The 15,437-nt window shown below is 41.7% G+C and overlaps 1 protein-coding gene across 1 annotated transcript; it reads right to left on the bottom strand.

Annotated features, from left to right (window-relative positions):
• Positions 1 to 13,180: 13,180 nt before the first annotated feature.
• On the bottom strand, positions 13,181 to 15,172 carry LOC127437421 (C2 calcium-dependent domain-containing protein 4C-like). The gene is made up of 2 exons (XM_051692313.1): positions 15,013 to 15,172; positions 13,181 to 14,738 (listed from the first exon to the last, which is right to left on the bottom strand). The coding sequence occupies exon 2, from the start codon at positions 14,705 to 14,707 to the stop codon at positions 13,337 to 13,339; it is 1,371 nt and encodes a 456-aa protein (XP_051548273.1). The 5' UTR covers positions 14,708 to 14,738; positions 15,013 to 15,172; the 3' UTR covers positions 13,181 to 13,336.
• Positions 15,173 to 15,437: the final 265 nt, after the last annotated feature.

The following is a 15,437-nucleotide window of genomic DNA, read 5'->3' as shown; positions in this document are numbered from 1 at the left end:
CCAGCAGGTGGTAACAAAGTTCATGTCCAAATTCTGAAAGTACAGAACATCAACTAATGTCCATAACAATAAAGATTTTTCAGGGGTAATCGCTTGGTCATGGTTTATTTTTTCAATTTTTTATTTTATTTTTATTGTTATGATTATTTGTATTATTATTATTGTTGTATATTTACTATTGTATTTATGATTTAATTTGTAGCCTAATAGTGTTGTTGAAATTGATTTTTAAGTCACTACAAAAGGGGCCGGTGGAAGAAGGAGAGACTGAAATGTTTGGACTGGGTATGAGTTTTGTATCATTCAACATAACCTTAATAACTGGCCTATAGTAGCCTGTAGTTGTCAAGTCATTCTTATGTTTCTCCCAAGGACACTTATTTTGAAGTTTTGAAGAGACTCTTAGTTTGAAGTTTTGTATCTTCCTCTGTAATGTCTGTCTTCCTGTCCATTGCCCTAATTGTATCCCAGGTGTTCCTCATCTTTTTGTTAGCCCATGCCATGTGTACATATACTCTCTTGTTCTTTGTTTCTGTCGGTTGTGTTTGTAAGTGGTGCGTTATTAGCCAGCATACCGCTGCTGTAGAGTTTGTGTTATTTTCTTTTTCGTATGTTTACCTTCATCATTGTATCCTCTTCTTTTGTTTACAATTAAAGTTCTGCGTTTGGATCCTCAATCTCTCGTCTCTTCCCTTCACAAACCGTGACAATAGGCCACCGCAATCAATTTCAATTGAGTTCATTAATCGGTCCGCTCTCACAGGACACGTTCTTGTGTTCTCATTTTTGATTGTCAGTCAACATACATATGCTTCAGACTGATACTTTAGAGTGCCTTACTGGTTTTCAGCATCATAAACGTACGTTTTTAGGAGGCTGTACCAAGTTAAAAGAAGTTGAAACCTTGAAAATTACATCTCAGATTCCCTGCATTCTGTTGTATTTTGTCTAGCTGTCAATAACGCGCCTGTCCTGTGCAAGGAGCTCGAAAATAGGTCTTGTGTGAACATACTGTCATTTTATTACCGAATTTACGTACAGGACAGGGGTTACATATTTATAACTTTAGCTGTATTAGATTAGATTTGATTAGATTACATGGCTTTCTGGAATACTCGATTCTGATTGGACAATGGCACCATCCAGCGGTCCGGTATTGCTCTGTAACAACCGCACATCCATGTATCAGACCGCTCATCTGGGTACTGCGAGCCGTTTCTCCTGCTTCTCGGATCACTGTGTAATCTGTACAAGTAAGCTAATAAAATAACTTCAGTGCAAATCAATGTTTCATGTGCATTTATTTGTGTTTTTGCAAGTAGTCTTGTAAATTTCTTGTCATTTTCAGAAAATAAACACCAACAGAACTCTGACGCAAACCAGAGGTTGATTTCAGCTGTTCAGCGATTTCTCTTCTTCTCAGATTACATAATTTCAATGCAAATCAATATTATATGTCCATTGTAGAGCCGAGGAGGGCGGGGCCGGGCTGGAATGACGCACGCCCGCAAGGGATAAATGCGGCCGGGGACAACAGTTCGAGAGAGAGAGAGAGAATTACAGGCAGCTGCCCTGTGTGTGGTTATGTTTGTGTGTTCTTGGTTAAGTTGTTCATTAAATTATTATTTAAGTTGTCAAGCCGGTTCTCGCCTCCTCCTTTCCACTGAACCCCCTTGCATCCATGTATTTGTTTCTTTGGTTAGTAGCTGTGTAAGAAGCGGGATAACGTACAGTCAGCCGGTTATTATCGCAAAATATCTCGCCTCCTCCTTTCCACAGAACCCCCTAACACTGGTGCCGAAACCCGGGAAGGAGGAGGGATTCCTGTCGCAGAGACACTGCTGTCCACCCAGGGGAGCACTGCTGCCATTCGACGGGGGACGGAGTAGCCCGACCACCCGGACGCGGGGAATGGCCGCCGTCCGCGAGGCGAGTGTGGACTGGACTCCCCGACCGCCTGGAGCGAGGGAGCCACTGCCAGGGGTGGAGGAGTGTCTTGCCGTCCCCCGGGAACGCGGAGGGGGGGGGGGTGCAGGAGGGGAGCGACTCCCCAACCGCCTGGAGTGGTAGGGCCACTGCCAGGGGCGGAGGAGTGTCCCCACGGGAGGCCGGGAACGCGGAGGGGAGGGGTGTTCTGTCCGCTGGGGGTCGGAGGTCTGACTCCAGTCCACCTGGGGAGGAGCGGCTGCCGTCCGCCTGAGAGGGCGGAGGAGTGATCAAGGACCACGCGATGGCGCATCAGAGAACCAGTGAGTTTCTTTTTCTCTCTCTCCTCTCTCTCTCTCTGTCGCTCCGTGTTGGCCTTTCCCTTGCCCATTTTGTTGTTTTTTGTTGTTGTTTTTCCCCTCCTGTCTCCTCCTAGGTCGAGGAAGGTGGGGATGTCCCGCCGGCAGTCGGGGCGCAGGGCACGTCCCCCCCCCCCCCCCGGAGAGGAAGGGGGGATGTACGTCATGCCGGGGGCTCCCCGGCCTGAGGCAGCGCTGGGAGGAGTGTGGAGCCGAGGAGGGCGGGGCCAGGCTGGAATGACGCATGCCCGGTCCCCAATCAGCCTGATGGGGCACACGAGGGATAAATGCGGCCAGGGACGACAGTTCGAGAGAGAGAGAGAATTACAGGCAGCTGCCCTGTGTGTGATTATATTTGTGTGTTCTTGGTTAAGTTGTTCATTAAATTATTATTTAAGTTGTCAAGCCAGTTCTCGCCTCCTCCTTTCCTCTGAACCCCCTTGCATCCATGTATTTGTTTCTTTGGTTAGTAGCTGTGTAAGAAGCGGGATAACGTACAGTCAGCCGGTTGTTATCGCAAAATAAACCCCTTCAGGGTGACACAAGACCCCTCCGCTTCACGTCAGGATCCTAATCACCCTGTCAGGGTTTATTGTGAGATAACAACCGGCTGACTGTACATTATCCTTTACATATATTATATTAAGAGGTTAATATTAAGTAACTAATGTTTTATTGAAAATTTGTCCAGTTAGTCCCTTTTAACACAGCTCACATACTCTGGTCAATGCTATGAACACAGACAAGCAGAATGATCCAAATAGTAAAATGTCCCAGTGCTGTTATCAACACTGTATAACCACTGCACTCTTTAAACACCACTTGTCCAGTCAAATTAAATTGATGATATTCAATTGCATTATTGCTTTTATAGAAAGGTTACTATTTAATAAAACTATTAAGGACATAAATTTTCATTACAACTTGACAGTATTTTATTAAACAAATTCATTAAGTGCCTAGTGCCATTCTTCCACTATATATAGAGTCCCTGACATGTAAACTAATGTTAATAACTGTACTCTATGGTTGCTGTGCAGTAAAACACAGTAGTTAGGTGAACAGGTTTAATATTACTATGTTATGTAATTTAACATGGCTGGAACGCTGTTTTGACAAATTACCATGCAGAATTATATATTTTAAAGAGGTATAATGATTTAAGAATAGCATTAGAATGTCTTACATATACACAGACTTCATAGAAAGTGATGCCAAAACCTTTCTATTTAACATATAGTAATGAAATTACTGATAACTCTGACAAACTTTGAAACAGTTTTGATATGAAACACAATCCATAACGTGGCATTCAGCAGTCAACAGGCAGTGGGAATCACCTGTAAATCCCCATTTATAACACAAGCTTGTCAGCTGAATCAACAGGGAATACAACAATATATCTGCTCCCACACAGTCATTAGCATTTGCCTGTTAAGCCATAAACGTAGATCAGATCTATGTGCAAAGGGGGCGACGAGTGCAGTAGCTGACGGTAACCAAGACAGAGAAAACCCACTGCACAAAGAACCCTGATCAATTAATACAACAATGGTGGGCAACCCCAATCCTTCTCTTTTTTGTCCTCATAAGAGGGGGATTGCATGTACGTCACTACCAGAAAATATGCAAGGAGGCTTTCTTACAGAACATCATAAGGAATTGTTCAAGAATAAAGGATCAGATGATGACAACATTGTGAAGTGTGTTCGTTAAAACTAATGACTGGCAAAATGCTTTCATGTTTGTCTTAGTAATCTGCATTTACATGGCACTATTTTCAGTTGTTTATAGCGCTCATCCCCAGAACCAGACCAAGAGCTTTAAGCTTAATATTTAACTACAGATATCACTAACTCAGAATAGCAACAGATGCTCTTAATGATACATTAGCACAGCTTAAAGCAGCGGATATCAGCAAAATCTACTTTATGGTCTTGTCTCCTTTGGATAAAAACAACCCCCTACACTGTTAAAGTGATAGTTCCTCCAAAAATTTAAATTCTGTGACAATGAATGCATATGACTTTCTTTAGTCCGTGGAACACAAAGGGAGATGTTAGGAAATATGTAAGCCTCAGATTCACTTTCATTGCATATGTTTTGCATCCAATGAAAGTGAATGGTGACTGAGGTAGTAATTTTGGTTAACATCTCCTTTTGTGTTCTGCAGAAAGAAAGGTGAGTAAATGATGACAGCTTTATCATTTTTGGGGAATGAGCTGCTCTCATAGTACTCATGAATGATCAACGGACGCCAAGGTTTTAACTGGAAAATTACCAAATTCTATTGTATGCTTTCAGAAGATAGCTTTCGCATAGACTACTTTTGTGTGTGTGTGTGTGTGTGTATGTGTTGGGGGGGGGGGGGTTAAGAGGTTTACGAGGACTTTTTTTTAGGTTACAAACTGGTAATTACAAGGGTATTATGCTATAAATGTGGTTTATGAGGATATTTTTAGTGTCCCCATAATTCAAATCGCTTAAAAACATACTAAACAATGTTTTATTGAAAATTATTCTGAAAATGTAGGGGCAGGGTTAGGGTTAGGGGAAAGAATTTATAGTTCATACAGTATAAAAATCATTATGTCTATGGAGAGTCCTCATAATGATAGCTGCACCAACATATGTGTGTGTGTGAGTGTGTGTGTGTGTGTGTGTGTGTGTGTGTGTGTGTGTGTGTGTGTGTGTGTGTGTGTGTGTTTTAATTTTTAGATGATTATTCCTTTAAAGGAATTTCCACCTGATCTGACCCATAAAAAACACTTTCTTTGGTACAACCTAATGTATTCAGGTTGATGCAGTCCTATTAAGTGATATTTTTATTAGAATAGGTAAGGCGAGTTTGTTTATACAGCTAATTTCATATAAGGGTAATTCAAGTGCTTGCATGATTAAGAAAAAAAAAACATGCTAAAGTCAATTTTAAGTTCGTAAAATGAATAAAAAATAAAGTTAAAATAAAACTTTAATTTAAATAATAGAATGGGCTGTTAGTGGGCTGATAGTATGAATGTAGAGCCAAAGAGATTAAACTGACTCTGGAAAGCAACAAAAAGCAAGCATATTTGGTGGGTGTATTTAGCAAATAATGTGGTCACACCAATGTTTTTGTCTGACACTGTTTCTGATAGATCAATTATTTTGTAGAATGAAGAGCTGGACAGTTTAATTTATTTTAACTGATGCCAAAGCAGATGGGCCCAGCCAGGCTGGCTGCTTATAAATCAAATGCTTAATTTAATTTGATTTGATGTGAGTACATAATAAAAATATTTCTGAACAATAATAAAAAAAATAATAATTTCTCTATTCTGCAGTGGGAACAGAAAAGAACTGTTAATTCATCTGGAAGGCCGAACAAATAGCAGTGATGATGTTGACTGTGCCTATCTGTGCAGAGCCCGACGTGGCAAGACGTCAGGCCTAACCATGCTGAAACGAGTTGCCTGGCAACCATGAGGTCTCTCTCTCTCTTTCTTCCAGATTAAGGCCAGACTTTCTAGAATAACATGAATAAAGTATGACCACCATCTCTCTATTGAGGAATTGTGCAGTTGTCACAGTCAATAACGACTCACGATTCAGGAAATCATTTCTTGAGCTAAAAGCACCCTAGCAACAACCTTACAAAGTCCTAGCAACAGCACTCATATTTTCTTTAGAGAATGTACAAATCTAGTTCATAAGTCAGTAAACATTAAAAATGTATATTTCATATCTAAAACCATTTGGTCATAAATAACAATGCCTCTTTATTGTGATTTGGACAACCCATATTACAGTCACACTTCTGAATTTATTTACTTACATGTATAAACCATGACACTTATTATCACCAGATTAGATCTAATCAACTGATGAAAACAATCAACCAATGACCATCTGTCACACATTTTATGAATATATTGATGGTTATGGATATGGGCCCATGGGCCCTTTATTTATATATTAACAGGACTGACTTCCCTCTTTCATTCATTCTCACTTATATTTCTCTTTCTGCATATTCATATTGTCCATAAGAGCGGTAATAATAACCTAGAGCAGGCTGTACGCTGTTTTGTTTTAAAGTATTACTGCACTCCTCATACATGCATTGATGTGGCAGCTCTGCCAGTGAAGCACATGAAAAACCCATGTGCTTTTGGCTGTTATGTGATCAAAGTGCTTTATTCACTTTTTTACACAAGAAGAGCACTTTATATTATAACGGATGTAGAATTATCATAGACGGGTGAATTTGACAGTTATTGCAATCTCTTAATTGTTTTCTGTGAGTGCTAATTAGCATGATGAAATAATTTGACAATAATTATCTGTGCAGTTGGTAATTTTGAAAGCGCACGACACACTAAAGCCTAATTTATGCAATAGAAGAAGTCAAACTTTTTTCTCCAGAACAAACTAAAGCACCCTAGGCAAACAAAGCCTGCACATATATTAAGTGTGGCATCGTTATTTTTATTTTTTTTTCAATTAGTTTGAGGAAAATAAATAAATAGAGAATGCCACATTCAAACCATACCCATGGTTAGTTTTAACCAATAATCCATGGTCTTCGACTAGTTATGAACCCCAGATCCCACGACAGATGAGGGTTGCTGGAGCTGCAAGGAGCCCAGGCATTCCCAGGACCAATGCCCGGACATTGGTCCGGGTCCCCGATGCTCCAAAGGCCACCCCCGATCAAGCAGGGACATACCGCATACCTGTGAGTATTAAGGTACATACCAGTCCTTGGTGGGTTCGGGTTGCAACCAAACCTCCTTCCATCAATGCCTGGCTCAAGACGAGGCTTTGGGTGCTAGTCACAGGGTGAAGGTGAGGTGTGTGCATGTTGATATCCACGGTTATCCGGTAGTGATGCTGACCATTCAATTTTGGGGAAAAAAGTATAGTGTCGAGGTGGCGGTTAGTCCCCGCCTCACCCATCCGCTAATCTTGGGTACAAATTGGCCGGTGTTTACCACTTTATTGAGGGAAATTTGTGCGGTAGGGTCCTGTAACAAAGCGTCTCGGTGTGTGGTTTGCAATGCACTGGCTGGGGTGGCGGAGCCAGGGCCATCTACGTCAGCTCCATGGCAGGATGATGTAAGAGAAGGGGAAGTCTCGGCTTCCCCAGCCCTAAGAGGATTCCCTGCAGGGGATTTCCCTCTGAAGTAGATGCGAGATGAAACCCTTACTTTGAACCAAGTGAAAGTAATTGATGGTCAACGTCTTCAGCCAGACATTGCACTTGCATATCCGTTCTTTTCTATTATAAATGATAAGTTGTATCAAGTGATGCAGGACGCTCAGACAAAAGAAGATCCAACCCAGTTGTTGATACCGAAGAGCTGTCGGGGAATGCTATTCCAGGCGGCTCATCATAATCCGATGGTGGGTCACATTTAGGCAGGAAAAGTCACTGAATCATCTAATGGCTCATTTCTATTGGCCGGGCATTCGTGGGGATGTTCGCAGATGGTGTGCATCATGCCGTGAATGTCAGCTGGTGAATCCTCCAGCCACACCAAGAGCACCTTTGTGCCTACTTCCTTTGATCAAGGTCCCCTTCGAAAGAATTGGTATGGACCTCGTCAGGCCATTAGAGTGGACAGCACGCAGACATCGCTTCCGGAGAGGGAGGAGATCGGGCCGGAGGTGAACTTAAAAGCCAAACAAGGCACCCCAGTCACTTGCGGAGACCACCTCTCACTGTCGCAAGTCACGGACATGGCCCGGTTGCAAAGAGAATTCTCTGACATGTTTTCTCCCCTTCCCAGTCATACGAACCTCATAGAACACCATATCAAAACAACCCCAGGGGTAGTGGTACGCAGATGTCCCTACTGGTTACCTGAGCACAAAAAAAGGTGATTTGGGAAGAATTAAAGGCCATGCACGATATGGGGGTAATAGAAGAATCCCACAGTGATTGGGCCAGCCCGGTGGTGCTGGTTCCGAAAAGCAATGGCTCGGCCTGGTTCTGTGTGGATTATAGAAAGGTCAATGTGGTGTCTAAATTTGACAAAGGGATATTGGCAGATCCCCGTAACACCAATGTCCCATGAGAAAACGGTGTTCTCCACACCGTTTGGCTTACACCAATTCACGACCCTTCCGTTCGGTTTGTTTGGAGCCCCGGCTACATTTCAGCGCCTGATGGACCAAGTCCTCAGACCGCACTCTGCCTATCTGGATGACATCATTATATACATTAATGATTGGCAGCGGCATATGCAGCATCTGAGGGCATTTCTGAGGTTGCTGCGACGGGCTGGACTCACAGCAAACCCCAAGAAGTGTGCAATTGGATGGGTGGAGGTACGGTATCTGGGGCTCTACTTGGATCATGGGCAGGTGCATCCCCAAATTGATAAGACTGCAGCAATTGTGGCCTGCCCGAGACCCAAGACCAAAAAGGAGGTGAAAGAGTTCCTGGGGTTTGTTCCTAATTATTTGGACGTCACCAGCCCGCTGACTGATCTCACTAAAAAGGGAGCCCCAGACCTGGTCCAGTGGTCAGAGCTTTAATGCAGGTGAAAGCTGTGTTTTGTGGCGGGCCATTGTTACATGCTCCGGATTTTACTCTCCCTTTTGTTTTACAGACCGACGCATCTGACAGGGGGTTGGGAGCTGTGTTGTCCCAGGTGGTCGAGAGGGAGGAGTGCCTGGTGCTTTACATCAGCCGGAAGCTTTCGGCGAGAGAGGCGAGGTGCAGCACCGCGGAGAAGGAATGTCTGGCCATCAAGTGGGCGACCTCACCCTTCAGAACTACCTCCTGGGATGGGCTTTCACCCTCTGTTCGGACCACACCCCGCTCCAGTGGCTCCATCGCATGAAGGATAACAACGCACAGATCACCCGTTGGTACCTGGCTCTCCTAGCGTTTAAGTTCGAGGTGGTTCACAGGCCGGGGGTGCAGATGGCTGTTGCGGACTTCCTCTCCAGAAATTGGGGGGGGGAGTACTGGGCAGCCCAGATGGCTCCCTGGCCTGAGTCAGGTGGTGGGGGCATGGTCGAGCACTGGCTTGTGAATGGAGAGCGAAATCAGGAGATGAGAACGGTAAGGATCATCATCTGTCAATGATTGTTTCTAACAGCTGTTTGTCATTGCAGTGAGAGTTGGAGACGGATTTAAGGGCAAGCCAGATGCCAGTGAGGGAGAGAGAGCTACCCACATGCACCCAGAGACTGTGCTGAATCGTTGCTGCTGAAAAGCATGATTTTGGGTTCTAAAATAAACCTTTTGAGTTGGATTCACCATCTCCCGCTTCTTCCTTTCACCTAACTGCGAACTTGCTACAATTAACTTGAAATTAAATTTAAAAATTGAGTAATGTATAGACTTGTTTTCAAAGAATATATCTTGAAATAATGTTGTTTTTCTTGTCTAACTGCCAATTTGTTATTCATATAAGCATAAACATCAAGAAACTGTGTTGGATTTATATTTAAACAATGTGGTAGGAAAAACATATTTCAAGATATATATTGTCTGAAAACAAGTCTTAACATCTTACATTTAATATGTTAATTAGGGGTTCAAGCCTGAAGGGCTAGAAACCCTATTTTTTTATCAGGATTTTTATTATTATTATTCTGCCCTAAAACTGATCGTACAGACCAAACTGTAAGGCCTAGACACTTGAAACTTTCAGAGATGGTAGTGGCTAGCCATACGCATGGAATCATAGGTAGCGCTATATTTAAAAAAAACAAAAAAACAAAAAAAGTTTGGTTCATAACTCTCTGAACCGTAAGGGCTAGAAACAAAACTCATTTTCCTTGCATCATGACAAATGTTTTAAAGTTGCTAATTGTAAAATTTACAACAAGCGTTTGAAATGGGTACTGCAGTCCAAATTCAAAATATTGGAAAGTTGTCTGTCTCGCCCCAGACTCGAAGTTCATTCGGGTTGCCAGAATGAGGACACGCAACAGGATCCGTTTTAAATGATTTCTGGGTTTTAAGCTGTCTCCATCTTCCAAAGGCATCTCCAATATTTATCCTTGTTTTACTACGCCTCTGGTCATGGTGGTTTTTAGACAGATGGCGAGGCTTTTTAGGTCAGGTGGAAACTGTTATCTCTGATCCAGTTCGTTTGCTGGCTTCCATGGCTGCAGCACGCAGTTTTGTTTGCCTGCAAACTTGTTACAATCTGGCAACCCGGCAGTGTCAAAATACTATTGGTGAGTGGGCAGTGGGCGGGATCACACAGGCCAAAACATAAATCGAAATTCCAGCCCAGAATGGAAACTTCAAAGTAGAATATACTGGCTGTAGCATTGTTATCGGAGAAGCCAGTATTTCAACTTAGCATGTTTCCTAATTCTCTAATGACATATTATGGTCATTTTATGATTTAGTTCAGTAAAAATTTTACATATAGCACCTTTAAGCTCCGGCCAACTTTGGCTATTTTAGATTGTTTGAAAAAAAATTCTAAACGAACTAGTCCTAGGCCTTTCGCCCGATTGGAACCAAACCAGTGCAGAAAGATTCAGCAGAGTCCCAGTATGAAAAGTTATCAAAGAAATATTGAAATTTTGGTTCATCATCAAACGGTACGCCAAAACGTATGTAGTTGGCAGGGCCACTTTTACTAAAACGGTTATAACTCTTGAACAGAATGAGATATTATCACCAAATTTGGTACACTTATGTATGAGGACATTCTGAGGACACACAAAAATTGCGTACCTCTGCCTCTTGGTGGCGCAATAATAATTAAAAATCTAAAAATGGCTCTTACTATGGAACCGTTGGTCCGATTGACTTGAAATTGTGCATGCAGTTTCTTTGTCCAAGGTGTCATCAACGTCTATGAGATCTTGAAAAACATGGCTGCCATCAACCAATCGGCTTTCAGCAGCTTTTATATTGGGTTCAGTAATGTTGATCAGAACAAAACATGAAAGAAATTAGCCACCAGGAGGCACTATCGTGTTTTACATGCATGTAAATCATTTTATATATCACAGAGAAACACGTTTTTCATACCATATTATAGACCTCCTCATTCTGAACAACTTTGCATCAAGAACCATTTGTGTGAAACAAATCGTTCGTTAAATATTTGAGATTATTTCGAACTAGTCCTAGGCCGTTCGCTTGATCGGAACCAAACCAGTGTAGAAAGATTCTCTGGAGTCCAAATATTAAAAATTATCAAAAAAAGTTGGAACTTTCCATTCACAGTATGCCAAAATGCACGAAGTGGGCATGGCCACTTTTTTTAAAAGGTCAAAATTCTTGAACGGAATGAGATATCATCACCAAATTTAAAACACTTATGTAGGAGGTCATGACGACACATGAAAAAAATTGCCCACCTATGCCACTTGGTGGCACTGTAACTGTCAGGAATGTAAAAAAAATAAATAAATAAATAAAATAAAAAAAAAAATAAAAAAAACATATCTCTGTGATTCCTAACCTGATGTTTCTGAAAATTAAGGCACTTTATCATTGTTTTAGGTGCTAACAGACTGTCTAATTAATGTTTAATATCTGTAACATATGTGCTTAAAGGACCTTAAAGGCTTGAACCCCGTTAATCGCTGCTTGCAGTTATATTTTTATCTTGTTTTCAGAATATTTAGATATTTTTACAGCAAAACAGGATAAAGATACTGATTAAGAAAATGATTTTTGCTGTATCTTTTATACCCCTAATAGCTCATTCTTTCAACAGTTTTCTCAGAAATCAGTCTTTCCTATTAGTCTGGGGTTAGTTTTGTTGTAACTTTTGAAATGGTAAAGATCAGGGCTTCAGTGGGATTGACTGATTCTAGATCATTGGAAAATCTGAACAATCCTTTTACTCATGTTGTATGCTTGCCTAGTTGGCAAGCCTGTAAAAAAAAAAAAAAAAAAAAACTGTTTTAATGAGAATGGCCCATCTACATCTCGAGTTACTCTGGGTATTTATAATCCCTGCAAAGGTCAACAGGAAACAAGGAAATAAGAGAAAGTGAGTTATTTTGCAATCAGCACCAGAGGTAGATTTGTTATTATTTACCTCCTCTGAAGAAGGATCAGTGAATGATATAGGCCCAACCATTTAGGAATTACTGACACGTCAAATCGCCTAACACTCTTTTTAAGTTTAGCGCTGAGGAAGTATAGCATATAGCTGAAATTACTTTAGTCGGTTTCAGACCCCAATCACAGGCCTCCTATAGCTGAATGAGTTTCTATTAAAACCAGCCTATTTCTATTTTTATTCGTTTTGGAAGGACATATCGAAGGACTTGTCCCTTTTTAAAATAACCAGTAGGCTTTACGTCACAGCCATTACAGCACAGCTGCAGGCAGTATTAGGGGGAAGAACACTCTCAATCTATAAAGAATATGATTGGACAAAAGTCTGTGTAGTGCAAGATGAGTAATCAATATTTTTGGTCCGTTTACCCATAAGAGAAAAATAGTAAATTTGCAATACGTGTATCTGCTAAAAGTAGTTTTTGGAAGTATATAGATGGCTTCAAAGTTAATAGTCAGGGACTGCAAGCCACAAAACTCCAAAAATTCATTTAAATCTGGCGTATAAACATTGTGTATGCTTTGCCAAAGCATCAGTTGACTGGTACAGGTATATTTTCATCTGCCACAAAAGCAATTGTTTAAAGTTTATTTTGCTCAGTGTTAAATATGCTTTGCATTCTGTTTGGGGGAATATTAATATGTTGTGTTTAAAAATCTTTATTTGTAATTATGTGTAAACAAGTCTATCACGGAAATAAGGAACCTTTTGAGACTGTGATTCTTTTGATTCATATTCACAGCTGTTCTTTTCATGAATAAGTGATTATTAAAGAGAAAACCTGAAATGATCCTACCTTTAAAGAACAAAGGACCACAGATAAAGTTTTTTACCTTTTAATATAAAAGAAGTCTTTGGCAGATAAACAAATTTTAAAATAAATAGCACTTTCTATAATATATAACATACTGTACATACACGCATGCACTCACTCACTCACTCACTCACTCACTCACACACACATACACACATGCACACACACACAATACATTAAGAAAGACCATTTGGATTGATTTAAAAGGTGACAATGTTAGTAAGAGGAAGATCACAGTTGCCTAAAATATAGTCTCTTTTCATGGTGGACATCTTGTTAACAACTTTGAATCGGAGTGACCTCTGGCAAAGATCATCCTCCAATATACCGTCAAAGAAAAAGTCCTCATTGAAGATCGGATTGCGGCTCTTCCGGATCACTGTGCTCCGCTGTTTCTGGACTTTTCCGGGCATGAGAGACAGGCTAACACTGCAGTTAATGCTTTTAGGGTCCACAGACAAAGCGTACAGGCCTTCCACACTAATTAGCCGTACACGTAGTCTCTGGTTCTCAGGGCAGTATTCTGCCAACAGCCGCAAGGTTCCATCCCTGCCTACAGGAAACAGATTCTCCTTCATCACCCTCTCCCGGTGCAGAACCAAGTCCATGGGGAAGATAGCAGGAGGTGCCAGGCCCAAACCACATGGGAGAGGTTCTGCAAGCCCTTCAGATGCTCTCCTCATGACGTTGGGGCTGTTGTCTGTAGAACTACCCTCATCTGTTGATAAGGAATTGTTCCTGGACACAGCAGATTTCCGTAGATTGCGATAGAGCAGTTTGTCATGGCTAATTGCTTTGAGGAGAGAAGGTTTTGGTGGGCATCTGTTCAGCAAAGGCGAACTGAAAGGAGAAGATTCAGCAGAGGAAGTAGTGTCACTGTCCAGGGTTCCCTGTCGGTGCAGGGCAAAACTTTTCGGAGAAAGTCTAGAGGTAAGAGTATTCAGGCTAAAGATAGAAGGAGACGGCGATGGAGGCAAGCCTGGGGTTGTGACCAAAGATCTGGAATATGTGCCGGACCTACTCCGGGGAAGAACCAAGGGGAGTCCAATGGAACTAGGGTCATTGTGGAAGAGGGACTCTTTTCTCCTGGTGTGGGGACTTTCTAGCAAGGTGCAAAAGCCGTAACAGGTTTGAGCTTTGGCCAGGTGGGGCAGGGAAAGGGCAGCCTGGCTTTGTGGATCAGCATTGGTGTTTTCTTCATCACTACAGCCATTGTCGTATGGCCCATCATCTACACTTTCCACCTGGATTATATGGTTGTTGGGTAGCTCCCGTGCAGCAACCTCTCGTTTCGGACTGCCCTTCTCGCACGGAGAGACCCTGATACATGGAGTCGGCCTCAACTGCTCTGAACTCTTGCCCTCCAGCGGGGTTGAGATTTTGGGGGGAATGCAGAACACTGGGATAGTGTCCGGGGTGATGATGTTGGGACATAGATAGACTTTCTTGGCTTTGTCAATGGATGACTTGTCTCCAAACATTACGTCTCCGATTTTGAAGCTGTATTCCGATATAGGAAGTGGTAGGTTGGTCTTTTCCACTGACACTCTGATCTTCTCTACCACCCACATGGGAATTCTGGTTGGAATCCGGTTTGAAACTCTGCAAAAGTGGAAGATTTGTCAATCATAAGTCTGTGCAAGTACTTGTCCATTCACTTAAACAGTAGTTTAAACCCAAAAATGAAAATTGTGTCTATATTTCCTCACTCTCACTTGTTGAAAATACATATGGCTTTTTTATTTTCTTCTATGGAACACAAAAGGATATATTAGACAGAATTTAACCTTTTGTGTTCCATGAAAGAACAAAGTCAACAGGATGGTCACATGAAACAACGTGTAAAATCCGACAGAATTTTGCTTAAAAAGCTTACCTTATTATCTGTGTTCTCCAGTGGAGGAATTCACCAGAACGTCTATTCAGACAGGTTTGTTAGAATGTTCTATATGCTGCATAAAACAGGAACTTCAGGTTGATCTTACAGGTTGATAGCTGAGACTCTCTAACAAGCAGACTCAGTCTCTCTCCTCTTAGCCCGGCGTTTCTTTGTGACATATGTGAAGGGCTCTTGGCCTTATATACAGAGCAGCACCATGGGTGGAGGCATGGTCTGTTTTAACACGCCCACCAGTAAGAGAGGGTTGTCCCACTTTTAAAGGCTAACAATTCCCATTTAAACTCACAAGTGACAACAGTCTAATCTAAGCAACCAAATGCAAGAAAAATTAAATGCTAATCAGATAAGCAAATTGTACTGAAATGCAACAAATTTTGTTAATAAGGCAAGTGTGTGTTTGA

Source organism: Myxocyprinus asiaticus, chromosome 48 (assembly GCF_019703515.2).
Source record: "Myxocyprinus asiaticus isolate MX2 ecotype Aquarium Trade chromosome 48, UBuf_Myxa_2, whole genome shotgun sequence".
NCBI classification, from domain to species: domain Eukaryota; kingdom Metazoa; phylum Chordata; class Actinopteri; order Cypriniformes; family Catostomidae; genus Myxocyprinus; species Myxocyprinus asiaticus.
The sequence above is the reverse complement of the archived record's forward strand: the minus strand, read 5'-3'. Positions and strand labels throughout refer to the sequence as shown.